General features: G+C 41.1%; 6 protein-coding genes across 9 annotated transcripts; 1 reads left to right on the top strand and 5 right to left on the bottom strand.

Moving 5' to 3' along the window:
- Positions 1 to 867: 867 nt before the first annotated feature.
- LOC119128584 (protein FAM53C-like) lies at positions 868 to 9,886 on the bottom strand. 4 transcript variants are annotated; one of them, XM_037261101.1, is made up of 6 exons: positions 8,158 to 8,214; positions 7,460 to 7,506; positions 6,406 to 6,605; positions 4,670 to 4,730; positions 3,772 to 4,595; positions 868 to 2,196 (listed from the first exon to the last, which is right to left on the bottom strand). In XM_037261101.1, exons 3-6 carry the CDS (start codon positions 6,481 to 6,483, stop codon positions 1,951 to 1,953), a joined length of 1,209 nt encoding a protein of 402 aa, XP_037116996.1. In that variant the 5' UTR covers positions 6,484 to 6,605; positions 7,460 to 7,506; positions 8,158 to 8,214; the 3' UTR covers positions 868 to 1,950. The 4 variants fall into 4 exon arrangements, with proteins under 4 accessions (XP_037116996.1, XP_037116997.1, XP_037116995.1 ...); XM_037261102.1 differs by lacking the exons at positions 7,460 to 7,506; positions 8,158 to 8,214 and adding an exon at positions 9,764 to 9,886; XM_037261100.1 differs by lacking the exon at positions 7,460 to 7,506 and having other exon boundaries at positions 8,158 to 8,263.
- Positions 8,430 to 12,258, top strand: phykpl (5-phosphohydroxy-L-lysine phospho-lyase). Its single transcript, XM_037261099.1, has 12 exons — positions 8,430 to 8,776; positions 8,892 to 9,010; positions 9,096 to 9,255; positions 9,797 to 9,871; positions 9,945 to 10,032; positions 10,111 to 10,227; positions 10,295 to 10,377; positions 10,444 to 10,669; positions 10,776 to 10,930; positions 11,017 to 11,106; positions 11,550 to 11,683; positions 11,763 to 12,258. Exons 1-12 carry the CDS (start codon positions 8,718 to 8,720, stop codon positions 11,801 to 11,803), a joined length of 1,347 nt encoding a protein of 448 aa, XP_037116994.1. The 5' UTR covers positions 8,430 to 8,717; the 3' UTR covers positions 11,804 to 12,258.
- Positions 12,259 to 12,677: 419 nt separating this feature from the next.
- hnrnpaba (heterogeneous nuclear ribonucleoprotein A/Ba) lies at positions 12,678 to 16,108 on the bottom strand. The gene is made up of 9 exons (XM_037261104.1): positions 15,958 to 16,108; positions 15,369 to 15,565; positions 14,826 to 14,994; positions 14,592 to 14,750; positions 14,388 to 14,519; positions 14,221 to 14,317; positions 13,976 to 14,143; positions 13,791 to 13,873; positions 12,678 to 13,401 (listed from the first exon to the last, which is right to left on the bottom strand). Exons 2-8 carry the CDS (start codon positions 15,548 to 15,550, stop codon positions 13,806 to 13,808), a joined length of 975 nt encoding a protein of 324 aa, XP_037116999.1. The 5' UTR covers positions 15,551 to 15,565; positions 15,958 to 16,108; the 3' UTR covers positions 12,678 to 13,401; positions 13,791 to 13,805.
- A 1,194-nt stretch (positions 16,109 to 17,302) lies between these two features.
- On the bottom strand, positions 17,303 to 19,696 carry LOC119128587 (nucleoside diphosphate kinase homolog 5-like). Its single transcript, XM_037261106.1, has 5 exons — positions 19,392 to 19,696; positions 19,005 to 19,201; positions 18,393 to 18,493; positions 18,202 to 18,314; positions 17,303 to 18,118 (listed from the first exon to the last, which is right to left on the bottom strand). The coding sequence occupies exons 1-5, from the start codon at positions 19,536 to 19,538 to the stop codon at positions 18,035 to 18,037; spliced, it is 642 nt and encodes a 213-aa protein (XP_037117001.1). The 5' UTR covers positions 19,539 to 19,696; the 3' UTR covers positions 17,303 to 18,034.
- Positions 19,697 to 20,665: 969 nt separating this feature from the next.
- Positions 20,666 to 23,421, bottom strand: LOC119129025 (nucleoside diphosphate kinase homolog 5-like). Its single transcript, XM_037261991.1, has 6 exons — positions 23,226 to 23,421; positions 22,259 to 22,455; positions 21,748 to 21,848; positions 21,540 to 21,658; positions 21,344 to 21,439; positions 20,666 to 20,891 (listed from the first exon to the last, which is right to left on the bottom strand). Exons 1-5 carry the CDS (start codon positions 23,349 to 23,351, stop codon positions 21,353 to 21,355), a joined length of 630 nt encoding a protein of 209 aa, XP_037117886.1. The 5' UTR covers positions 23,352 to 23,421; the 3' UTR covers positions 20,666 to 20,891; positions 21,344 to 21,352.
- Positions 23,422 to 23,882: 461 nt separating this feature from the next.
- rack1 (receptor for activated C kinase 1) lies at positions 23,883 to 26,648 on the bottom strand. The gene is made up of 8 exons (XM_037261990.1): positions 26,419 to 26,648; positions 25,835 to 26,006; positions 25,329 to 25,476; positions 25,119 to 25,214; positions 24,799 to 24,909; positions 24,494 to 24,634; positions 24,182 to 24,292; positions 23,883 to 23,994 (listed from the first exon to the last, which is right to left on the bottom strand). The coding sequence occupies exons 1-8, from the start codon at positions 26,525 to 26,527 to the stop codon at positions 23,929 to 23,931; spliced, it is 954 nt and encodes a 317-aa protein (XP_037117885.1). The 5' UTR covers positions 26,528 to 26,648; the 3' UTR covers positions 23,883 to 23,928.
- Between the last annotated feature and the right edge of the window lie 1,097 nt (positions 26,649 to 27,745).

Here is a 27,745-nt window from a genome sequence, read left to right as displayed (position 1 = left end):
CCCACGCTGACTCAGTTCTATTCACTTAACAATCCTTTACATTGTGCCATACTATATGTAATGGGCTGGCTGCAGCATTTTAATTTTTGTAATTCGGCAGGCTAGTCAAGTGCAGAACATAACCACTCCAAAGAACTGAAATTCATAAAGCTCTATATTAAGTTTAAGGCATGGTCCAATTCCAAACATTTGTCATTAATAACCAAACCACCAACATGGAAGTTAAATCAGTTCAAACAATGGAAGATAACTGTGGGATCTGCAGTGGCAGAGGCACTAGGAGGTGTTCCCGACTTGTCAAATTGGTAGACAAAATCCACGAAAGCCTCCAAACAGATCTTATCTGACCTGTGAATACTTTTCAGCGTGAGGACAGGTGAGAACCCTGAACAACATGGATAACTGGACAAAAAGGATGACTCAAAAATGCTCTAGCATACTCAAACACTAAACAACTCTATAGTGAATGAGGGATTTCAGGATTGGCAGCAGTATTTCGGAATGTATCATGTGGAGCCTAAATTTATGTACAGTATATTCAGCTAATAAGTACTATGTCCTCAACTCATAGTCACATCCAAAGACCTCAATCCAAAGGCTGATAGTTTCAAACTTTAACTACAACCTTAACTGTAACAATGCCCATTTTCCTGGAAAGGTGGGTCAACATTATGGATGTGACTTTATCAGAGACTAGTTATACTGTACGCGGCCACAACATCCAAATATTCAAGTTTAGCTAATAGGTGTACTTTCAGTGAGGATATAAGATATGCATCCACTCGTCAGAATATTAGGCACACCATCGCAATCTAGTGACCGCTAATGGAAGACCTAGTCAGAGACAATGTAGTCATCTTAATTTTACTTTGAGAATTTTTTTTTTTTTTTTAATCAAGGTGATTAGCATGGGCTGTGCTTCTATCTGAACTTAGTCAGCTTTCAGTTATTAAATTATATCAGTACAATATGACAATAAAGAAGGAGAATGATCTGTCAGAATGCTTGAAACTGAGCATTGTCTTTGTAAAGTATAAAATGCTGATTTGGCTCTTGTACTGATTTCATTCGACTGTGCGGTGCAGGACAGTCAAAAAAAAACTGTTCCCCGCGTCCTTAAGACGCATGTTAAGGTAATTGGATACTTTTGATTGTCCATGGCTTAATGGTTGTTTGTCCATGAGCCCTGAGACTGACTGATGATCAGTACAGAAAACACCCCGCCTCTTGTCCAAAGTCATCTGAGATAGGCTCAATTTACCCACAAATTTCAAGAGGACAGCAGAAGGTTGCATGCCTAATGTTCTGACCAGTGTGAGCATACACTGGGAAACGCTTCAAAACACTTTTACAGGGTGAATTGAAAACACATTTCCAACATATATTTTTTTTAACTATGGTTTGATCGAAACCTACATGGCAATGTTAAAAAAAGAAAATTTTGAGAGAGGGGGGGGGGGGGGGGGGTCTGCCAATAATGTTTGTACTGCCAATGAATGAGTAATCACGCCTGTTGTGCAACCTACTGTATAACTTCATGTTAGTCACTTTTCCAAAGACTAAAATTTGAATGGCTGGCAAACTGTGTTGCTCTCTAAAGCCAATCTACTCTGCTCAACTCCAGAAAAGAATAACAGGACAACTACTACACAGCCACATGGCAGCCTCACTTTAAATTAAATAAATCATTTACCAGCAGAAAGCCATACAGACAAGAGTCTGCCTGCACAAAGATTTGTCAATTTCACTGAGTGCTGAAAAGGGAGGCACTATGACATGACTTTTTTTTTTTTTTTTTTAACAGTACCTAGCTCGAGAGTGGTTTGTTTATAGCTTCAAACTGCTTCGATTGTGAATATAGTCATAAGCCAGAGGCAGCGAGCATGTACAAGTGTGCTGAACATAGTAAAGGAAGCTGTGACCACAGGAAGCAGCGATTTCCATCTATCATCAGTTTTCTTCTATGAGGTTCAAATCCAATTCTGTGCAGTCTCGTTCAAAAAGCAAATTGGCCTCAGGCGTCACAGTTCTTTTAATTGTATCGTCTTCATCCTCCTCTTCACTTTCACTCAGTGGTCTGATGCTGGCTCTACGCAAGAACTCCACAGGCGACGGAGCAGTATTCTGGTCCATTTGGGAGTGTGCCACGGTCGTGCAAGCATTTGAACATGAAACTTGGGCCTCACCATTTCCAATCTGGAGAAAGGCAAAATTGTCATTAGGGTGACATACGCTACAAACATCATAGAAGAAAAATCCATACAGTGTGACTACAGTGGATATAAAAAGTCTACACACCCCTGTTGAAAATCCCAGGATTTTGCTATTGAAAAATAAATGAGACCAAGAAAATAATTTCCCAACTTTTTTCACCATTCAAACAACCAATGATTAGCTTCTGTGTTCAGAATTGACTAATTACATTCAAACTTATATTAAGTGACTGTCAGCACACACTGGCCACCACAGATTGGGAAATAAATGTGTTTTGGTCCAATGAACCTTGAACAGTTGAAATTTCTTTGGGGTTGATATGTTAGTGGCAGGTGTATGTTGACCGCCCTTTAACACAAGTTCGGATGTGATTGGCCAATTCTGAATACAGCCAAAAAAAAAAAAAAAAGTGTGTGTGTGTGTGTGTACTATGGGCAACCATAATATCGCAATTTTTTATTTTTATTTCTTATCTCAAAAGGATGTTTTTTCTTCACTTGAGTTGTACAAGTCATTGAGCACAATAGCAGGATTTTTTTTTTTTTTTAGAAATTATTACTTAGTCTGTTTTTTTAAACAAATAAATCCTAAAATTTAAACCTGGGTGTGTAGACTTTTTATATCAACTTCGTGTTGCCCAACCATACCCTGTCTGTTAATAATGGTAAATTGATAAAACATTGCCAGCTCAGTGAAAAGTTTCACCATGAACAGTTTGATCAAGGGACCAGTTCCAAGAAATTCAATAGATTGTGTTCAACCTTGGATGTGAACTTTTTAATCTTAACACTGCCAATTTGCTAAATCCATCAAACCACACCCAACAGTAATTAAAAATAAAAAACAATGGTAGAGTGACTGGATTAGCATGATGAATAAATCAAACCCGCTAGACAGCTTGCATTATCAGCTGCTTTGGTTGATTGCCTGCCATCTTAAACACTGCTGCGGTGTCTCTTTGTACCTCTTCTACTTTCTTATAAAGTCTGACTAGTGTTAGTGAGCAACATTATACACCCGAACCTCGATTTTACACCCTTCGATTCCACGCGACTTTCTGTCTGACACAGTTTGGTCATGGACTCCAATTTTTTTGTCGTAAATACATTTTCAAGTAGTATTTTAAATGGACAATATAAGGATCGTACAGAGCTAAATGACAAGCGCGTAATCCTTAGCATTTCCGTGACCAGTTTAAAGGTGTTTGATAATAAGAGGTGGGGCTGTTTGCTCTTTATGGCTACTTTATCACAGTGTTACGGATAGCTGGGATTGTAATTGAGTCTGAAAGGGGGAAGTTCGCAGAAGCACCTCATCCACATAGATGTGGAGCAAACCTTCGGCTGTCCAACAACATGCCTGAGCTAAATTAACGCAACAAAGGACCAAAGTTTTTTTTATAAAACACGCTTTCGGGGTTAACAAGATTCCCAAATTCTGGACCCCAAAGTTCGCATAAAATCAAGATTTCGGTGTATTGTTCCACAAATTATGCATGAAGGGAGCTGAGATTCTTGAGGCAATTACACGGCATTGTAAGGAGTAACTCAAGCTAACCTGTGTCATCTTGCTAAAGTCGAGGCCCGGCCTCGGGCCAGGTAGCACATCCGGGTCGTGGGGCCTCTTCAAGCCAGGTTTGCGCATGTCGCACGGCTGTGAGCGGCATCGCGGTACTGCTCGATGCAGGTCGCGTCGAGAGGAGGATGGTGTACTGCAGGCTGAAGTAGGGGATGGTGACAAAGCTGAGCAATCCATACCGGAGCAGCCATATGGCAGAGCAGAGTTGTGGGCCAGCTGGGGGCACTGGGACAACACTGACGTGTTCAGAACTTGCAAAGGTGACAGGGAGTACCGGCGGTGTAGCGCAGCGTGACACACAAGGGGCGTCGGTGACGAGGAGCAAGACGATGGGGTGGCGAATGACGAAGAGCAAGCTGTTTTGGGGGAGTCACATGGGTCCCACGGAAAGTTCCACGACAGCGGAGAGTCAGCGGATAATGCTAAGCTAAAGAAAGTAGGGCTCGTGGAAGAATGCAGAGAGGATGATTTATAGAAAGTTCTGGGGCCGCAAAGAGGAAATGAGCTGGCAACCGAGCTTAAATGAGAAGTTCCTGCACTTTGGGTAGCACGTTTTACTGGTGTCCAAACTTTGGATGCACAAGGATGCCACGTGGAGCGGCACTGAGACAGGTCCTCCGGAACAGAGAGGGAGCGACAGTGACGCTTTGGAGGGGGTGGTGGTGGGGAGCACTGGAAACAGTCAGCTGTAATGGAAACCTCAGGTTCATGGTGAGCTTTTGCCACTTGGTGAGGCCACGTGGTATCCAGTCCACAGGTTGCAGGTTGGGCTTTGAATGATGGCTGTGTGGCAAAGCTGCTTTCTGGAAATGCCAAGGGAAACCGTGACGCAGATTGTCACATGTTACAAATGCATCTCTTATTTCAGTGAACTTGCCTTGTGTCGGCTTGCGTGCAGTCCAGGAGATAGTGGGGCTGGAGCCTAATGCAGGGAGGGTCTGAAAACATTAGACAACTAATTCAAATTCCATCCCCCCCAAAAAACCCTAGAGCAGGTGTGGCCAACCCGCGGCTCGCGAGCCGCATGCGGCTCCTTGCCTGGTTTCATGCGGCTCCTTTACGTTCATATCAACATTTGTGGGTGTTCGCTTCGCTCGAGTTCAATTTGGTATTTTCGTCATGCGCATGAGGTGAAATCCCGCAAAGGAGGAGGGGCAAACCCATTCGAGGAAACAATTAGTGTCAATTTCGCTCTCAAAATGGCAGGGAAAAAAATAGTAGTAGTAGTAGTTGTTGTTCATGTGTGCTCATGTATATGATGTGGCTCCTTGCGGTAACAGTACAAAATGTGGCTTTTAGTCTCTGACTGGTTGGCCACTCCTGTCCTAGAGTGAAGCCACATTTCCACAAAGCAATACAGGTTTGTTTTTCCACCACGGGTGTGTCAGCAAGATGGCAAGAGCTGCTTCAGCTATATAGTATGACATCATACCATACCAAACAAACTGCATGGAATTGTCCTGTAATTAATTATACAAAGAACATAAACAACTTCAAAGAGTCCGATGTGCACACTGGGCAATTGACTGCATTTCCTTGAATGACTGCTACGTCATTTTAAAAACATTTTGTGACGAGAGAATCTCCACAAATGTACTTAACTCTTATTTATGTCTGTGTCATAACTAGCTAGCAGAGTACAACCTAATTGAGACTGAATTAACGTACCCTGTGTTGGTTGCACTCAAAAGGTGCCATTTGACTCCAATTACAACAAGACACGATTAATTAAGATGAAAACATTAATTATGCCCATCCCCAGAGCACAACCAAAACCGGAAATACAGCTTTGAATCCTTTTCCACTTGTAATCTACAATGTGATCTTGATTTTTCACCCCAACCAATCAAGTTTTTCTTTCAACATAAATTAATTAATAAAAATGGTGAGCGTTCTTTTGGCCAATCACTGGACAGCATTACGTGCTTGTGGACTGCATGAGCAGCACAGGGGAGTGTTCTAAAAACAGGTCAGTGATGGGACATTATGATTTCCTAGAAATGTTGTGTTGATGCTCGCTGAGTTCAACAGAAATAGAGTGTTGTATTTTGATATTTATCCTACCTTGTTAAGTCATTGTTGATCATTATTGTGTAAATTCATTAACATGATCCCATCTTCGGATTGATAAATATCCACCCCATTCTTGCGGCTATTTTCTGTATCGCATATCCCCATGAGGGTTGCGTGTGAGCTGGAACCTATCCCGCTTGACAATGAGCGAGAGGCAGGCTACACCCTGAACAATAATTACAGCTAATAAAAATAACAATGAAATGTAGTTTGAGCATATATATTGACTGATTTAGAAGTTTGTATCAAACAGGTAACCCATCACATTAATCAACACTGAAGTACATACTATAGTTCCAGCAAGAATAGTGCATCATAGGTCAAATAAAGCAAAAACAAAAGACAAATTCTGTTATGTGCAAATGTTTAAGGTAGTTGGGTGGTATTTGGTTAGTTTAATGTACCAAACATACAAACTTATCCATGTTTTTTTAATTTTAACTTTAATGGTCATTAAATACTGAAAAATCATAATTAAATACCGTACCAAACTGAGCTGAACTGTACCACCGTGGAACCTAACTGAAGCAAATTACGTACCACATTCACATTGAAAGCCTTGTGATAAGGTTCTTCCAAACTTTGCGTTCGGAGCTGCTCCGTGATAAGTGTCACCATAATGGTCGCGCTGATCCAGGAACAGACACGCAGAGCCCTTTTTTCAAACACCTGGCATTATTTATGCCATGTGCCCTCCACACCTCATTGGGTCGAACATGTTATTACCATCTTCATTTCACCTAAAGGGAGATGAGAAAAATCATTACAGAGGAGCGCAAAACATCTGGAAAAAGCCATTTTAATTCAACAGCAGTTGCACATATCAAATATTCTAGTATATTCCGGTCTTGATATTGTCAAACGCTAGAAAAAAAACAAAAGGAGTGAGTCTCTAAATGTATGAATCTCCAATAAGTGTCTAATGCACTCGTGAAAGCCAGGAGCAGAAGTTCACGTTCACAAAAGCAGAGAACACACATGGACACGAGGAGACCCAGAACAAAGAAACACTTCACATTCCATCATGGTCACTTAGTAAGTGAGCATTGCAATCCCTTATTAGTCGCACAAAAATCTACAGTCACAGCAAAAAGCATGCAGAACAAGTCCCAAGTGGAAAGGTTGTGGGTGAAAAAGTGGGAGTCAACGTTAGTTGGGTCAGCCTAAACAGATAACAGCAGTTGTGACTTGTGGAGAAAACTGAAGGGGGGGGGGGGGGAGACCAAAAAGGGAGAGAATGGGGGAAGTGTGAGGAAAATGAATGGGGATAGGAGTTGGAAGCATGCCATAGAGTCTTTACAAGAGGTACAAAGGAAAGATGACAAAGTACTCAGCATTTATGATACCAAGGCAAATGCAAATTCCTTACGATGTATTTATATATTAAAAACAAGAGAGACAGGTTTTTTTGTATATTAACATTAACCAAACAATAACTGGGATTAAAAGATAATATGGTAGTTTATGGGCACTACAGCATTGAGTAAATATGAAACCAAAGGTGATTCAAACTGCATTTGTTCTAGAAAGAACACATGCTCCAAGTCCAGGTTAAAACTGCTGACATAATGCAACGGGTACAATATCGTCTCACTCAATACTTGGTGTTGGCAGTCAGATGTGGCCTCGAGAGCCTTCCTCCTAAGGGCAAACGTGGTGATCCACGTTTATAAAAAAAAAAAAAAAAAAAAAACTGAGCATGCAGACCAGATCCTCACAGATATGATCAGGCACCTCAACCACTATTCAAACGACTTTTAGCCATAAATTGAAGTGCATCTCAAATAATGACACATCATGAATCTACAATTAATTGTTTGAAAAAGGCGAATGACAACACGGGACAGTTCAAATGTATCTAACTTACAACGTTTTGAGTAGTTTTCTGCATCCATTTTTTCCCCCCAATGGACAACAAACACTCAATTCGTACATCCTAACCGTCAACTACAAGGCAAATTGTCACTGTCAAAACACGATTTACATTTTTTAAAATTAGCCACACCGTGTCTAGTGTTAAATAAAGTTAGCTCAGCAGCACGATGCAGCTCGTCTAACACAACGTAGCAGTCGCCTCTGCTAGCCAGCTAGTAGGATAAGCGTCCCTATCCATCGTCTAATCGGCTAATTATATGTCGACTAATCGCTTGACATTGTACACAATTGCTGCCCTTATTGTTGAGACAACATGGCGTGACGGAATAAGACCATCCGAGCAGATATGATCACATTTAGCTAGCTTTACGCAGCTTATTTGCAAGCTAGCGTGCTACAGCTGTCTTGATGTATTACCTTCGTTCAGTGGTTCCTTAGCAACCGAAGCTGCACGCAGTGCACCGGATGAGAGGTGCTAGGCAGACTATTTATATAGCCTTTGGACGATACCATTCCGAGAGGGAAATACTCTGAATTAAATCTTACCATTAGAAGACACCGCGAGCACTACTTCCATTGTAAAGTAGCGGGTGTATAATAATTTATTTGCTATATTTTTATTCGTAACCACAAAATCGACATTTACGCTCTACGTATGCTAAACCTAGATAGACTAATCCACAAAGGGCAACAGTCGAAAACGAAGGCGGAAATGTCGTAACGACTTAGACAGACGGGAGTAATTTTACATATATATTTGCAGAAAACAATCTAATCTAATTCTGATACATATCATGTTCCTGCACAGACATTTGGATTAGTAACACGTTTATAACGCAAGACGACTAATTGAGCTCATGCCTGCGCTGTCGAACTCAAGAATTCGTATAAGAGAACCGTTTGAATTTTTTTTTTTTTTTTTTTACTAACCAGCGTTACAGTGATTTAAGTGTTGCAAACAACTCCAACCTAAAGATATGGCTTCAGAGCACCTCAGAAAAGAGGAAACCCTAACAATGAGGAGGCGATTGATCGGGTAACTATTCCTAAAAAAACAAACATGTAATTGAACTGCTTAGGTATATTGTAAACTATATGATAGTTTGTCTCACATGCATCATGTGATAACTGTTACATATTTGTGATTGCAGGCAATCGTGCAGACTTTTTTATTCAGATGACCCTGTCAAAATTGTAAGAGCAAGGGGGCAATATCTTTTTGATGAGAACGACAGGCGCTATTTGGACTGCATCAGCAATGTTCATCATGGTAAAGTATTTTACGGGGTACATAGTTCGTAATGTTTCTAGTGCCACCTGGTGGTAAGAATTACTCAAACGGTTTTGAACTGTAGTGGGCCATTGCCACCCCAACGTTACAAAGGCTGCAGCAGAACAAATGGAACTTCTGAACACCAACACAAGATTTCTGCACGACAATTTAGTCCTGTATGCAGACCGCCTGGCTTCCACCTTGCCTGAGAGACTGTCAGTCTTCTATTTTGTTAACTCTGGGTAGGTAACACTACAGAATAAGTGAGAAATATTCAGCTCTTGGGATAACGTGGGAGCAAACCAAAAAGCACTGAACCTTAATGGGTGATGTTTTTGCACAACTTGCTATCCTCACAATAAGAGCTGAACAGCTAAATTAACATTTTCCACCAACGAGGACATCTAATTCTGTGTCTTTCTGTGATCTTCCAGTCTCGGTTGCAACATGCTGGTGACACTCAAAAGCTTAACATTGTTGGGCATCGACTTGTTCTCGATCAACAGCACTCGATTAGGAAGACTATTTAAATGCCCACTCTAAATGAACCACTAAAATTATGGAATGATTCATGGATTAAACTCCTGTTGTGATTTTTATCATTGAGCTCCTTATTATGAAAAAGCAAGTTGTGCTAAAAGTACTGAAATATTTAACAGGTGCATGTGCATTTTAAAGTTTCGGTTCCATCGTGACATATGACCCGAAACCCCAATATCAACTTTTAAAGTAGTGTAATTCTGTCAGTACCTAACAGTGCTTCAACATGTGTTCTTCTGACAGCTCCGAGGCCAACGATCTTGCGCTACGCTTGGCTCAGCAGTACACTCAACACGAAGACGTCATCGTGCTTGATCAGTGAGGATTCCCCTACAACAAATCACATTCATTCACTTCACTGTGACTCATCAGTGTCAAATGTCCTTTTTAGTGCATACCACGGTCATTTAGTGTCCCTCATCGACATCAGTCCATACAAGTTCCGGAAATTGAATGGACAAAAAGAATGGGTTCATGTGGTGTGTAAATATGATCACCCAAACTGCTAAAACATGTTTTTGTGTTGTTAAATACTGTAATGTGTTTCACTGTGTCAGGCACCCTTACCAGACACCTACAGAGGCATGTACAAAGAGGATGAGCCAAATCCAGGTCAAGCTTATGCAAATACAGTCAATGACATAATAGAGGAGGTGCACAAGAAAGGTCGCAAGGTGATACAAGAAAATTAGTCAACAAAGGCATATATCAGTCATGCAACATAATTCCCATTTCCCACAGATAGCTGCCTTCTTTGCCGAATCAATGCCAAGCGTGGGAGGACAAATCATTCTGCCACAAGGATACTCGGCTAAAGTTGCAAAGTAAGTCTCGTAATGCTGATGGCTGTGATCAGAACAAGGCCGCAATGCTTTGCTTGTTTTCCACAGGTATGTGCGCTCAGCGGGCGGCGTGTTTGTGTGTGACGAGGTGCAGACCGGCTTTGGACGCGTGGGAAGCCACTTTTGGGCTTTTCAGCTGCAAGGAGCAGATTTTTGCCCTGACATAGTGACCATGGGCAAGCCAATGGGGAATGGGCATCCCATTGCATGCGTAGCAACTACGGTGGAGATAGCTAGAGCTTTCACTGCCAATGGAGTAGAGTACTTCAATACGGTAAGTTTTTGTTTCAGCAGTCGACGCGTTAAAATTTTAGACAAACTTCTAACTTTGCATTTCTTTACAAAGCAAAATCCTGTACGGAATGATCAATTTCTTGCAGTTTGGAGGGAACCCGGTGTCTTGTGCAATTGGTTTGGCTGTCCTTGACGTGATAGAGAAAGAGGACTTGAGAGGAAACGCCAAAAGGGTCGGCACTCGTCTAAAAGATTTGTTCACCGAGCTGAAAACTCGACATCAAATTATTGGAGACGTTAGGTAATAGTGCCATATGGGATGTAACATCTGCTCTCCCAAAAGTTTTTGTTTTGAGGAGTATAGATATAATTTGGGCCATTTTACAGGGGCGCGGGACTTTTCATAGGAGTTGAGCTGGTAGAAGACAGAGAACTGAGAACACCTGCCACTAAAGCAGCAGCACAAGTGGTGAAAAGGTACACCAGTAACTACAATATAGAATACACCAAAACCACATCAGTTTCCATATTGCAGAAATTTATAATAGAAAAAATTATTAGGCCACCTTAAAGGCCTGCAAGTTTGTCGCTTAGGCCACCCAACAAGCAGGGTCTAAGCCTGAAGTCAAGACAAATTTGATTGCTTTATTTTTAATGCTTGGTGCCACTGAAGGTGTAGGACATGAAAATAGAATGGAAACACCTTTAGCAGTACAATCCCAGAGTTATGATGCAAAAATAATTTGTACTTTCAAGAAAACCCTAGAAAATAGATGTCATCGCTTTCAGTCTTGAGATATTTTTGTTACCATAACTTATCCCAACAAATACACCTTTAGTTGCTCTTGACATTTAAAAATAAACCGGGATGGGTGGGGTTTTTTTTTCCCCCACGGCTGTAATTCTCTTTTCTCATTCAGGCTCAAAGTGGAGGATCGAATCTGTGTTAGTACAGATGGACCCTGGGAAAGTGTCTTGAAGTTTAAACCACCCATGTGCTTCAACATGGAGGATGCTGAGCTGGTGGTGCGCTGCATTGATCGCATCCTCACAGGTTCATATCAAACGCAAGCGTTGAACAGCACTTAACTGAACTTTACCCCTCAAAACAATTTCTACTTGTCATTCCCTAGATATGGAAGCCAATGTGAAGCTGGAAAAGGAAGACATCTAGGTTTGTTGCTCCTGTAAAAAATGTTTTAATTTGATCAGACATTGTCAGATGGTCACATTCATTAGGTTCAGAGGTAGAGATGATCTATCTGACAGTAAAAGAAAGCTCAAGCATTTCACACATTGCCATTGTCTGACGTTCGACAGGGTGGACAGTTCATTTCCATACAGTAGGAAAATGTATAATCTCTCTATACATCTATATACATTTACAGTTTAGATACCTTAAGTGTACAAACCATACATACAGAAGATGAAATATTAGGTTTCCGATACCTTGAAGAACCATATGTATGTAAAGTGTACGATGTGCTAAGTCTCAGTGATGTACCCTCAGTATACAAACCCTACGTATGGAAACTTATGGCCCACCCTGTATTTAGAAATTTCAAATCAGAGGCAACCAAGTGTGGTAACACTTGTTATATACGAAAATAAACAATCGTTTTGTTCCTATAGGGATTGTGCACCTTTTTGCAAGACTAAAATGAGCCGATTCAATCCATACCTCAATCAGTTCCACAATTACTGCCGTTTTGATATGTAAACTGCAGTTATCTTTGACTCATTTGAAGTGGACAGTTGTGTTCACTTTTGAATTGTTTGTAAATCTGGGTCAAAATACTCTTACTAAAATCAAAACACATGTTAAAGATTAGCACTTACCATACCACACTCACACTAATGTTCGTTCAAGTATCACAGTTCCACATCTAGTGGGTTGAATATTAACACTGCAGGTGGTGAAGCACGCTCCCGCAGCTTCCCAATGAGGCATCCGTCGCGATGATTACTCCGGCTACATCAAGCAAGCCATTTAACAGTACAAAACATTTAACATTAACTTTACAAATAATAACAAATAGATCCATTTGTAATATAAACCAAAAGTTTATTTCTACCAATTTGCCCAAGACACTAGAGGAATGAGTATCCAGTGAGAGAGAGGGGGTACCCTCTTACATTTAACAGGCTTGCATTGAGTTGTATTACACTAGTAAAGCCACCTAAAACTGCAGACGCGATCGGGGAAGAGTCTCCATAAAAGCAAAACAAAAATATAACAAAACAGAGAACATATGCTGGTTGTCTTTAACTACGAGGCCATCTGCAAACAATCATTTACCACGCTTACAAATAAACCCTTTGAATAGTTTCAATCCCTTAAATTTGTCTCACCCCACATCCGAAGCCATGCAGCTTGCAAACCGACAGTCAGCACGGTAGTACATAAACCAAAGGTCTAGAAACACTGAAAAGGGGGAGGGGGGAAGCTATATTGTTTTATTTGAGAGCTTTAAAAGCTCTTGCTCCTGTTTGTAAATCCGGTAGACATGTAAAAATACAACCATACAATAACATTAGATTCAAAAAGGTACCAAAAAGTACAGTAAAAATAACACTTCCATCACTGGAAATGTAAATGGACACAAAACAATATAAAATAAAAAGTGGAAAAGTGACATTTGCTTCCCCAATTCCTCACTTGATCTGTACAAATGGAGCATGAGTCCAAATTTCTGCCAACTCCAAAGGAAAAGCCAGAGCCCATGTTCGCTGTGGTCAGACCATGGATCTCTTTTCTTATTAACGTTAGACCTTAAGAGAAAAACACGTTGCTTAACGTTACTGAGAATAAACCAAACGTTACACAAAGACAGACAGGTGCATGAATGAGTCGAACGAAGTCAGTGGACAAAGACTTTCGAGGGTGAACAGAACCGGAAGCAATTACACCGACGTCCTATTTATTCTCAACCACCACCAGCTCAACCCTTATCGATCAAGTAGTGTTTGTAGGGATGCATCTTAAGATGATAGGTGGAATGGATCCAGACCCCATCAAACAGGCTACACTAGCCCCCACCAAAATGTTGGAATGGAATTTGAATTGATGGAGGTCTTTTGGGTGGAGGGGGATCAAGAAGGCACCAATGGTAAGAGGAGCTATATTCTCATACTACCACGGATGATGCAAAAATGCATACCTGCACTACGTGTGATCAGTATGGCTTGTAGCTACTCGGGTGGCCACGTCTTGGAGTTTTCCCATAGCTTGTATTGCCCTGGTCTGGAGGACAAGAGAAAAAGGGACTGAGTTCTGTACAACAAGGAGGACCAAAAAATAAGCTTCTCCCATCCGCGCTTTCCCTCGGGGGCGCTTATCGCTTACTGTAGTCGTAGCCACCCCCATAGCCGTAATAACCAGCAGAGTAGTCATAGCCTCCATAGCCGCCATAGCCTCCATAGTTTTGCTGTCCGTAGCCTCCATAGTTCTGGTTGTAACCACCTTGGTTCCAGTAGTTGTTGTAACCACCTTGACTCCAATTTGGACCCTGACCTGGAAAAACAAAATGGAGCCATGGTTCCAACTCCTCTGGACACAAGCAAATGTGTCTTTCTTTTAGGAGAACTCACCTCCACGGCCCCCCCTGGCACGCGCACCACCGTATCCACGAACGCCGTACTGCTGCTGCTGGTAGACCTCTTTGGGTTGAGCTATTTTAATTTCGCACTACAACACAACGCACAACATTGGTAAATCAGAGGCAAAACTTACACTTGAAAGAAAAATATTAGCTTACCTTGCTCCCACCAACAGTGTGGTACTTTTTCTCCATGACCTTTTTGACATGAGCCTCATCTTGATAGGTGATAAAGACGAAACCCCTCCTCTTCTCACTCTTTGGATCTTGCGGAAGCTCAATTGTCTCAATCTATTCAAGGCAAAAACAATGACTTAAAACAAATTTCAATTTATGTTATTCATGAAGCAGTACTAATCATACCTCTCCAAATGTTTTAAAGTAGTCCTCAATGACCTCCTTTGCCGTGTCTGGGTTAAGTCCCCCCACAAATATTTTCTTGACTGGATCCTTCTTCATGGCCATAGCCTTCTTGGGGTCAATCTGTCGCCCGTCCAGCCTGTGTTCCTTCTGTTCAAGAACCTAAAATAACAAATGAGCGTAGGTTAGGTGACTCAAAGATGCAAAACAGCCAAACTGCCTTGTGCTACCCCCCACCTTGTCTACGCTGGCTGCATCTTTGAAAAGGATGAAACCAAATCCTCGTGACCGTCCTGTCTGTTGGTCAATTTTGATGGTGCAGTCTGATACCTCGCCAAACTTGGAGAAGTAATCCTTGAGATCCTTCTTGGTTGTGTCCCAGCTAAGGCCACCAACAAACATTTTCCTGAATGCAAGAGGGGGCAAAAAATATGGGTCATTTGATGCATTCGGCCCCATTGCGCTACTTCCACGGTATGTGTGGCTAGGGGGGATGGTCAGGGCATCTGGGGGGTATCAATGTACATGCTGTACTAGAACACTCATTGACAGTGCATTCGGCATTCGATTTTAATTGGGTTTTCCTTAAAAAGATACGATCGCTAGGAGCTGTATGCGACTGTAGAAACATTTCGGAATAGATTAGGCTCACTCGTTAACTGACGCCCATCCCCCACTTGCACGGCACATGGCGCCAACAAAGGCCGGTTGAACAAAAGACACACAGCAACGTACCGAAGTGCGGATAAACAATCAATTCGTATCAACGTTAACACTTACCCTGCATCTTCTTCTCCTTTACTTGCGTCTATTTGACCACCCTCCGTGCCGCCGTTCTGGTTGTCGTCGTCGGGCCCTTCTGCACCGCAGGCGCCCTCCCCAGCCTGGCCGGCTCCATTAAAGTCATCGACTTCGTGGCCGTTTTCTGATGTTTCCATGTACTGCTGCTCGGTTTCTGCCATGTTGTTTTAATACACCTTGACACAAGGCAAAATCGTTACGTTACTTCGAATGGGTTGCAACAATTTGGCGTTCGTCGTACTAGTAGCAGCAATTTGCTAATGCTTGCACGCATTACCCACCATTTTGACCGGCACGATTTTGTCAATTTGACAGCTAATCCAACTGCAATGTGCTCACGAAGCAAAATTATTACTCCGCGTGCCACATTTTTTTCAACACACATAGTCGAACATCTGTTTCATGAATGTAAAAAGCTACAATTAAGCATTAAATTCATATTAACAGTTACGTAATGCATAGGCCGCGGCAGCCGCATCGCAAGCCTAGCAAATATAGTATTTTCGCTTCATTACTAAATCCACAAAACTCGTAAAACGATCTGCTTTCGAAAAATCGAAGTACTTACTTGCCGATTCGGTGTAAACGGACAACGTAAACTACGCAAATCCGCTTGCTAATCACAAAGCCGAAATGCTGTCTTAAAGATGGTTTCTCCCGCACGACGCCGACTTGTGGAGGTTGGTTTTTCTAGAACCGGTGGTCCGGACAACGTCATTTCGAGAGAGACGCAATCCGATTGGTCAATCATTGCTGCCAATCACTAGATTGACCAATTATAGCAGCCAAACACAAGCCCCGACCAATCATATACGCACCATCTTCCTTTCACCGCTATCACTTAAATCTAAAGAACATACATTATTAGTCATTTGGTGGGTGGACTCTGTACACTGTTCAGACCGCTTCACTCATGATTTAGCAATCATTGCATACGATTAATCTATTGCCAAAGAGAGAGCCGGCTCTTAAAAATAAGCAACCATCCACCTTAAAATATAGAATATTATTTTCCCTTTTTTATTTAATTCATAGAATATGCATTTGAAAGATTTCATTGTACGTATTACTATACTTACCATGTTTAAAACTAAACATGATTATTAAGTTATTTGTCATCATCCCGCCCTCAAATGCGATGGCTGCTCCTCCTAGCAACAGGAAGTAAAAGCCGCGAGTGTTTTCATGTTATCTTTGATTCTGTCGGCTAACGAATACGCCGGCGACATTTTGAGTAACCGTCCACTCGGCCATGTTAGGAGCGCTTTCGATGCGTGTTATTTGTCGAACTTTACCTGTAAACTGGACAACACATGCTAACTTCAAATAAAGGCTTACATGAATAATGAACATCATACCTTAAGTGCTCAAGGTCAGAGAACGTGCGTCGCATGTGTAGGGTCGACGCTAGTTTGTGTGCGATGTGAATACAAGCACTGGGAATTTGTCTACGCAACAACACTTTCATATCCGTGACGTATTAAGGAACGTTTTTACGAAATAAAATGATTTTTCTCCAAGAGGCAAATTTGAATAGACCTGTCACTTTAAAGACATTAGGGAATAACATTGCATATCGCATCCACAGCAAAAGTCAATCCAATTTCTATATTCTTCACAAAATATACAATGTAAGCCTTTTAATCTCCAAATTCATGTAAATGGAGAGCTCTTCTAATTGATGTGGGCATGCTGATGAAACTAGTAGGCTATCAGTGCGTGCGTGTGTGTTAAGCAATTTTAGCCAAATGTAACATTTGATGTTAATTTTCCTCTATACCTATCGTTCCTCAATCCTCTTCTGTTATACCTAAAAAAAATCTTGTTATACCTGCAATAGCTCAAGTCTGTTATTTGTTGTGTTATTGTTTGACAGATGTAAATGAGTTGAGCTGGAAAAAATAGGCATGCACTTTGAATATTCATAGAAACTGTATTTACAGTCAAAGTTTGTCTTTGTTTTTGTACTGTTCATAGAATTTTAACAGCAACTACCTTAGTGCAATGACTTAAACTCATGTCACGTTTTCATTTTTAATACTTCAGTTTTTTAAATGATAACAGATTACACTTTAACACAAAAGTTACTGAGATCAGATTGAATAACTGATTTTACCTGTTTCTAAAAGTAGTATTATCACTTGCATTGGAAGTACAGTTGTCAATATTATTATAAGTGAAACATTTTTAAAAAAATATGCTCTATGTGGTAAAACTACACGTTTTTTAATTAATATTACATTCGTCGAATATGAATTAAGCAGCAAAATTCCGCTATTTTCATCCATTTCAGGGCCATTTTGGCACCTGCTTTTGTCTGAAAATGACATATCAGTTGCTCAGGGCTCAGGTAAGAACCAATTAAGGCTCAGGATTTTTCGTTTGGTCATGCGAATTTTGCAAGCTGAGCCGTGCTTGGTTGTTACCTGAGCCCTGAGTAACTGATGTCATGTTTGTGGCAAAATGGCCACACCCTAAAAAATGAGTGGATTTTCCTGCTTAATTCCATCCAATCAGAATGCTCTGTGTGTTTTTATACTAATGGGACTGCATTGAACACACTGCAAAGACAAGCATTTCCTCTTTAAATATGATTGATGTATCGCAATATCATGTTTTTTTTTCTTTGCTCTTTTTCCCTGATGTCATTCTGCTTCTTCTACAACAGTTCCATCACATATTTGAGGTTTGTTTGGATTGTTTTTGATGAGCCACTCAGCAAGCCAAACCTATTGAAAGGGTAATTGGGGAAGACACATAAACAATTCCATCCAGTAGTGAGTGACAAATACATGTGCCATAATTCACTTACACAAGGGTTGAGTGGTTTGTGCTTGCAGAGCTCAGTGAGTCCTTGTAGCAAAGTTTGGTTCACATAACGACTCAGGTATTCTTCTGTTTCCTCTCTTGTGGGAAGAGTTAGAGCTACAAAAAAGTATATTTCAGAGACTCATTTTGCATTGAATGCAACCAACAGCACGCGGTTGCGGGTGTGTTTCTTACTGTTTGGGAACATGAATTTGATCTCGCGCTCCGCCACATGAAATGACTCGCTGCCATGAAGAGCGTTTTCCAGCTCAGACGTAGCATACTTTGCTCGAAGGCTGGAGGAACAACACGGAAACCTTTAAAAAAAAATCTCAATAACCGGTATAATTAAAATAAAATAAAAATAACAGGGACATTTTTTTTTAATGATTGCTAGGCAGTTCTGAGGTCTAGTGATTACCTGATGAAAGTTGCCTGACAGTTGAAAGGTCAAGGCCCTCCTATACGGAGTTTCGTGTTCTCCCCATGCTTGGCCACTTAACTGCATAGCTCATACCGTATATGATGGGGGAAATAATGATATCTACGAGTCAATTACTTAATGATAAAGAAATGGGTTAATTGTTTCATGTTGATGGGTCACACTACTGTGAGGTGTTGTGATTCAGTCAAAAGATTGACACAAGTCTTCCTGACTGAATTATGTTCAATAGAAACACCACCATGAGAAAAATAAGTAAATTCCATCCAATTAAAAGTTTCCTCATAACTGAAATACCTTCTACTGGATAATGTCAGTTGTGCGTATGTTGAAAAAAAAAAGCCAACTTAAAAAGTGGGACACACCATTCTGGGTGACTTTCTGTGAACTTGGCTGGTCCAATGATGGCCTTCCAGTGGCCTATTGCGTTGTCTCGAGCCAGAGTCAAAGCAATGATTGGACCGGAGCTCATGTATGCTGTGAGTTTGGGAAAGGCTAGTTTTCCATGATGTTCCGTGTAGAAGTCACTGGACTGTTCTGGACTCAACTGAAGTTTCCTCTTCTGTCAAATATGAATGATTGGACACTTCAATGAAATGTTAACTGGAAGTTCAATACAACTACTTTTGATTGATCATTCAGCAACTGTACTTTACACTTGGTCACAATTACCACAACAACTGACAATGAGCGATTTCAGACACCCCCTTCTGGTGAGAGAAAAACATTGTGATTTTTGACTTGAGACCAACCTGTAAAATAGTAAAGCCCGATGTCAAAATGATGTCTTCAATCTCCACACTTTTGTGAATCGCATTTGGCTTAATAATGGCCAAAGTTCTTTCCACGTAAATACGGGGGAATTCAGTTTCCTCCTGCTTCCCCGTTTGGTCCTCCATCTTATCCTTGTTTGTTTTCTTTGTCCTCAATTTTGTTTTGGCATTCTGATAGCAGGATGAGCGTCTTCCAAGATTCACAATTGAGGCGAACGGCACTTTATGACGTCACACAATCGTTGCGCTTTTACCCGCACTGATAACTAGTGATGTGCATGCCAGTTCTTTTAAGTGAACCGAATCTTTAGAATCGGTTCACGCAAAAGACTCGTTCAAAAGAATCGTTCACCAAATCGTTCGCTACACTTTCTTATTTATTTATTCTTTTTTTTTTTTTTTTTTTTTTACCTCGTGTAGTGTACCTATTGAAGTGTCCATGAGGTGTACCTAATAACAGGCCACTTCATTAGGGAAAAATCATGGTCAAAGCTGCACTGAAAGTGAAAAGTGCCACACCCGCCCCCATTTTTTCTTCTTCGTTTTGTTTTACGGCGAGGTGGCACCAGCTTCAATGCGCATTACCGACACCTACGGTGTGGGATAAGTTACGTCATTGCATGTTGGTTGAAGTCATATGAACTGAAAAAAGAACGAATAACTTCAGGAAGTGATCCGTTCACTCACGTTCACTGAAAGGATTCGTTCAAAAGAACGAATCGTTCACTCACGAGCCAACACTACTGATAACGTCACACTCGGCCCTCGGTGAATACGGAATAACATGGATCACGTCGCATCACAGAATCATTACTTTCGTTTCATTTTGGAGTTCTTCTGAAGAACAGATAAGTATTTCAATCACTTTATAATGTTTTTTTTAATTTTGTGGACCAACTCAAATTTCAGCAAATTTGGATTTCTTCATTTCATGTGTTCCAAAAGGCATTTCTGAGTATTGTAGTACTTAAAACAGAACAGAGACTGTTAAGTTAATGTACCTGCTATGGTTGGGATTTCTATAAATGCATGCAGTGGGGTACATTTTAAGCAATCTGATCAGAGGATTGACAGTATTGGTCGTAATTGAATTCACATCAAACATCGTAACACTAAATGGCAATAATTAAATTTTTGCTACAGACTGAAAACATTGATTTGACAAGATGACAGAAAATAAATAAGAAAAGGCCTCAAAAAGAGTGACCTGAACAATTTATCCAGAAGTGCGAGACAAATATGAGAACTATATGTTTGTTCAACACAATTTATTCATCATTTTTAAGACTGAAAACAAATGCTTGTAATTTAAAACAATGAGTCACCTGTGAAATCACATATCAAATGTGATAGACTCACAACTTGAAGGTGGTACGGTCAATCCCCAAGCTCAGTCATCACGTCAAAGTGTCCTTGAGCAAGGCGCCGCCCATGCCAGATTTTGGTCAAAAGTGTGAAACTCGAAAAAAAGATCTGAACCTCAAAAAAAAGTTCAGAACCTAAAAAAAACCAACAGTTGAAAAAGTTCAGAGCCTAAAAAAACAAGAGTTGAACCTATGGGCAATTTGGAGTGCTCAATCAGCCAACCATGCATGTTTTGGGGATGTGGGAGGAAACCGGAATGCCCCGAGAAAACCCACGCGGGCACGGGGAGAGCATGAAAACTCCACACAGGGAGGGCCGGAGGTGGAGTCAAAACCCGCACCCTCCTAACTGTGAGACGGATTTGCTGACCAGTGGGCCACTGTGCCGCCTCTCCAAAAAGTAGTTTCACTTATTTTCTTTATAACAGTCCAAAATGTTAAACTGTGACTTGAAACCTTGTCTGTACAGTTAGTAAAGATGTGGTAAATAGTTTGACATGGAGCAAATACATTCACCCTACAGAACATGAAATCCCATTGTAAACGGTTGATTTTCCGCAGTATTACCCTTTTTTGTCAGTCATTTTGCTTCTTTTGTAAGGCTCCATCACATATTTGAGGCCCGTTTGGATTGTTTTTGATGAGCCAGTCAGCGAGCCAAACCTAGTTAAGGACACAATGTTAAGGCTTTAGTAACCTGAGGTCATAATAGTAATTGGTCAAAATGAACCCATCTTGAGTGTTAAAACAACTAAATACTTACAAATGGGTTGAGTGGTTTGTGTTTGCAGAGCTCGGTGAGTCCGTGGCGCAATGTTTCATTCACATATCGACTCAGGTATTCTTCAGTTTCTTTTCTTGTGGGAAAGGCCTCAATCAAAGCTGGGTATTTTGAGCACAATTATATGCATGTGTTATAACAAACAATGCGTTTGTGCGTGCGTGCGTGCGTGTGCGTGTAAGCATCTTACTGTTTGGGAACATGAATTTGATCTCTCTGGACGCAGCATGAAATGACTCGCTGCCGTGGAGAGCGTTCTGCAGATCAGACGTGCCATATTTTCCTCTAAGGCTACAGGAAAAAAAATCAAAGTACACATCACAAGAAGATCAACACTCACTAGAACTGTATTAGATACTGGGGGCCTGAATTACACTGAGAACATCTAGTAAGTACGAAATATGAATATGAAATAAATGTTTGCTCCAATATGAATGTGAAATAAGTTTTTGCTCCAATATTTCAGGATCTGAATTGAAACTGAAAGAGCTTAGACTTTTCTATGTGCACTAAAGTCCCATCCCTTCCACTGAGCAGTTTGCCTTTGCAAAATGTGGACACATTTTGAGAAGAAAAAAAGGCCCACAGAAAAGGGCTCAATTCTCTCAGTTTAGTTCATGAAATAAGGGAACAAAAACAAATGTTGCATTGCTTGGCAAGAAAAAGAAAAGTAATGTTAAGTAATATGTTATGCAGCTTACCATTCTATGTGACCTTCTGTGATCCTAGCAGGTCCAATGATTGATTTCCAGTGGGCTATCGCATTGTCTCGGGCAAGAGTCAAGGCAATGATTGGACCAGAGCTCATGTAGGCAGTCAAGCTGGGAAAGTTGAGTTTTCCATAATGTTCTGCATAGAAGTCACTGCATTGTTCTGGAGTCATCTGCAGTTTCCTCCTCTGTTGGATATGAGTTGTTATACACATCTTGCATTGTGCCAAGGAATTTTCTGAACCTTTCTTACTATACATAGAACAATCAACTACCATATTTTAGCAATGGGATTTATTTTCCCCCTTCATTTTCAGCGTTATTTCTGAAGATTTTAAACAGGCACTGCACGGACACCTCACACTGGCTGCAAACCTCACTCTCTGGTCAAAATACAACCAAAGATGTAACGATTTCCACAAACATTTTCAGTATAGTTGAATTCAGCTATTCCTGAGTACATGTCGCCAGACTAGCCAAGTAGAAAAACCGTACAAACAACTGAAAATCAGAAAATGGTTCCTTTTGTCTTTCACGCTGAGAAAACACCTAACTTTTTCCAGCGTGGAAAGACGCGCTGGCTGAAAGCGTAGTCAATGAGAATCGGAAAAGACGCTCAAAACGCTGTTTGGTGTGCACGTTGCCAGCTTTACAGCACAAGAAATTATAGTCTTTACATGAGGAGTCGATAGCACGAGTTGAATATCCGACGTCAGGAAGAAAATTCGGAGAGAAGTACAAATTTCCACATTCTTTGGTGAAACATGAACGCATCAGCAGCACAATATACGCTTTGCAGGCTCGTCCCGATCCGTCCTGTTTGACCGGATTTTTTGTCGCTTTTGAGTGCTGTGGACACATCGTGGTCCTAATGAAACTGCGGGGGACACCCACCCCAAATGCCATCTGCGCCAATGCATTAAATATCAAGAAAGTATCTATCGCTATCCAAACCCACCTGCAAAATAGAGAAGCCATTTCTTAGAATGATGTCCTCAATTTCCTCACTCTTGTGAAATGCATCTGGCTTAATGAGCGCCAAAGTTCTTTCCACATGAATACGAGGAAACGACGCAGTGTCCATGGGTAGACGAAATGACGAATGAGCGTGTGTTCCAGGTCTAAGCTTGGTGCGGTCTGAGATATGTTGCTAGGATACGATAAACATACTACTGCAGATCCGCAGGACAAACAAGTATAACATTTTCTGCAATCTCACGGTCCACCAGGTTTGATTGTCATACTGTACTTTTACATAAATTACCTGTTTGGTTAGTAGTTTAGTGTTAACTGCTTTGAACTGGTTAAGGGGACAACACAAACATCTCGTGGGCAACAAGGCATACCAAATGGCAATTTTTTTTTTTTTTTTTTTACCAATCTCACACCAGTGGACAGACTGACAGTGAGACAATATTAGACTTCATAGTACACAATAGCAGGAAAAAAAGAATATCCATCAAAACTTAAAATGTAGATAATGTAACACTTTTTGAAACTTCCAAATTATACAGATGCGTAGAACACAGTGCAACAATTTTGGTATAGAAGCAGAATACATTGTATCAAATATCAGATTAGGTCCTGACACATTTTAAACAGCATGAAACCCAGATTCTTTCAAACAGTCTTTTATTCAAAGATACTTTAAGCAAAAGTTCTTATCGGGTTCCAATAGTAACCTGCCACACTCTGATCAGGTTGTCAGTGTAGCCAGCAAACAGGGTCTGTACAAAAACAAAAGGAGACATGTTAACATGAAGCTAAAATATGGTCATGTCTACACAAAATAATCCATTTGGCCCCTCATATTTGCAGGACTGTCATCAGTTGACATCAGAATTTAAAGTGAATTGGATAATCACTGGGGGGGAAGACAATCACTTTCAGCGCTGTACTAAATCGAGCACATACCTGTCCATCAGCAGACCAGGCCAGGGAGGTGCACTGTGGGGGTTCGGCCTTGCTGTTTGTGCTGATCACCTCCTGTCTCAGCTCATCTACAATAATCTTGCCCTCCAGATCCTGCAGAAATAGGGAAATACTTAGTCAGGAAACAGAGGGCAATAAGTGATGAGAAGAAAAGCCTCATCTTGTTGACTCAGAAACAGCCTCTGTTATCATCATATAATACAGTTGGCATGGAAGTCACATCATTGTCACACACTGTGGAACTTTACATATAACCGGCACGGCTTCTGGAGTATGGGAAAAGAGTAATCTTACCCAGATCTTGATACTGGGACCGGTGGCAGCGCACAGCCAGTAACGGTTGGGGCTGAAGCACAGGGCGTTGATGGTGGCACCACTGTCGAGGGTGTAGAGGTGCTTGCCCTCATTCAGGTCCCACAGCATGGCCTGACCATCCTGAAGAGGACAAAATGAACACGCTCTAATAAACGTTGGCATTGTACTTCGACAATAATAATTTTAAGTGGACCTAATGCTCAGAAAAAGCTATTTATCACTGCTGCAAAACAGATGAGTTTACACTTCAACACAGAACCCAGCAAGCTGGACCTTGAGTTTACCTTTCCACCAGATGCACAAAGGGAGCCATCAGGAGAGACTGTCACCGTGTTCAGGTAACCGGTGTGGCCGATGTGGTTGGTCTTGAGCTTGCAGTTGGCAAGGTTCCACACCTTGGTGCAAAAAAAAAAATTGTTTTTACTGAAATGAAGATGACACACGATTCATATGATGCTGCACAGAATCATGCCCTCATACTAAAAGTGTTTCATCAGTGTGTGAAACTAAGATAATACATGCATTTTTAAAATAATCACCGGGCAAAGGCATGTTAGAAATGTGCCTTATTTCACAAATGTGCATTTTAGATGGCACAGCATACCTTGACCATCTTGTCCCAGCCACAAGACACAATTATGGGGTTGCTGCTGTTGGGGGAGAAGCGCACGCAAGACACCCACTCAGAGTGGCCTTCATCCTGAAAGGGGAAAACGTAAGAGATATCGTTCATTTGCTGGAATGATCTTTGTCACAGTATCAGGTAATATTCAAGGCAAATTCAAATACATATATCTCAAGTTCAGCAGCCTACCTGGATGGTATACTTGCAGACACCAAGCGTGTTCCACAGCTTGATGGTCTTGTCCCGAGAGCCAGACACAATCTGGCGGTTATCGGCAGAGAAGGCCACGCTCAGGACATCCTTGGTGTGCCCAACAAACTGGCGGGTGGTGTTACCGCTGTGGAGACATCGCACAAAGCACTTCAATGTAACAATCAGTCATTAAATGGAGAAAAACAACAACAACCACCTCAAATTCAACACCCCAATGACAGAACATTTTAGAAAATTACCAAAACCTTTGCAAATCCATGATATCCGAGGTTAAGCATTAAATTAGTTCTACACATCTTAATCCTATGCAAAATCTCATGTTGATTTGGTAATTTATCAGTGGAGGAACGTTTCCCCAAGTTGAATAGCAAAGGCCATGGAAAATGGGTTGAAGGTACAATCATTAAACTTGTGTATAGTTGAGGCCATCATCTTTTTCATATCTTCCACAATAATTAAATTAGCCTCTGATGTATACTGACCTGGTAAGGTCCCACAGACGGAGGGTGTCATCCCAGGCTCCAGACAGGGCAAACTGTCCATCGGAAGAGATGACAACGTCGCTAACAAAGTGCGAGTGGCCCTTCAGGCAGCGCTGGGGGATGCCATAGTTCGTCTCATCGCGGGTCAGCTTCCACATGATGATGGACTTGTCTGTGAGGAAGGCAGACAAGAGGTCTTCAGAGCAAATAGACTTTTCCTTTGGAAGGTGACTGGAACAACGTTATCGAGAAATGCTAACGTAAAACAAACATTTGCAATTAGTACGACTCGATCGACCATCATTAATAGCTTTGGGATTTTAACATGAGAAGTTCGGACTTCGCCAACCTACAGTCAGTCAGGTGCCACTGAAGCGTTAGCAACCGCGGCTAACAAATAATTTACTCATGTCTGTCCAGTTGAATCAGGCTGAATAACTAGGTATTGCCTCACAATTAATGACTGTATATATTTGACATGCACTCTGCGTAGCATTGTGGTTTATTTGACGCCACGACGGGCAAATCGCTCGCCGCAACACGCTAGCGCAGCCATGTTGGCGAAACCGGCGGTGGAACCTCACCTCGGGACGCCGACAGAATCATGTCGGGATATTGAGGCGTAGTGGCGATTTGGGTGACCCATCCACTGTGCCCCTTAAGGGTCCCCCTCACTGTCATCTGCTCGGTCATTTTGGCGTCGATCGATGAAGCCTTCTACGAGGATGGATTCGGATTTTCAGCGGCCCAAATTAACTGTAGGTCCTCATTGCATCTGGGCACAGAGGAAAAGGAAGTTGAGACCCGGATGCAAAAACTATGAGGGGTGAGAAGCCAGCAAAGGTTTCTGGGAAATGGTGACGCAATACGTTTACGGATAAGCTTGGCAGCGACGGTAAACAACAGGGAAAATAGGGAAGATTTGTCTGGCACATAATAACAATAGTAAAAGAAGTCTTCGTGAATTATTGTAGAGTTTATTTTAGTTTTCATCAGTTTCATGTGTCTATTGAAACTCTTTTCTCAATGATATTGACAGGGAAAAAGTATATATGGACGATGGCGATTTTTTCCCCCTGACGAACAAAGTAAAAGTGGTGTCATACCAAATTTCTCATAAATGTTATCCCGTGAACCATTACATTACAAAGTTTAAAAGGGACATTAATGTGAACAGTATTTCTTTCCTGAGAAAGCCACCTTGAAACTGTCCAGCACCGCTTCTGGATCTGTACACACTGCAACTGTTTGGAAGAACGCTTGTAGCTTTATTACTGGAGAACTCTATGCAGACTTTTCTGTAAAATGGAAAGATGTTTTTTTAATTTATTTATTTAAATCAAAAGAGAGAAAAAAGAACCAAACTGAAAATAACTGGTGCTATGTAGTAAATGTACACAGGAAATACACGAATAAATGCAAAAGTCATTTCACATTATATTTGTTATAACGTTCTAGATGATAGATGGATAGAAAATTCAAAATAGTAATTCTCAAAATGTTATAGTTAAACTGGCGCCATCCAGTGGTATGCAATAGAATTGCCCAAGTACAGTTCTTTTGCATTTAATCTTTTGGAAGGTAAAAAGTACATATGTTTTTTTGTGTGTCGCACATATTATTTGGAGCATTTAGGTACATGTTTCATTTTTTCTTAAGTGCAGTGGTGATGGATAAACTGCATAAAGAGCCTTTCAAAAAAATAAGAATTAAATAAACAAATAACTAAAACCTTTGTCTTAACATACTTCTGAATGGTGTTGAGTCAGAGAAAATGTCATTAAAAAAGACCTGTTGACATTTTAAATACAGTAAGAAAACTGTTCTGCTCACAAAGAATTCCTGCAGTGACAAAAGACAAAAGGGTGGATCAAACAAAGTCCAAATTTTGATTCATGAACAACTCACAGC

This window comes from Syngnathus acus, chromosome 10, assembly GCF_901709675.1.
Source record: "Syngnathus acus chromosome 10, fSynAcu1.2, whole genome shotgun sequence".
Classification (NCBI taxonomy): Eukaryota; Metazoa; Chordata; class Actinopteri; order Syngnathiformes; family Syngnathidae; genus Syngnathus; species Syngnathus acus.
This window is presented reverse-complemented; position numbering and strand designations above follow the sequence as displayed.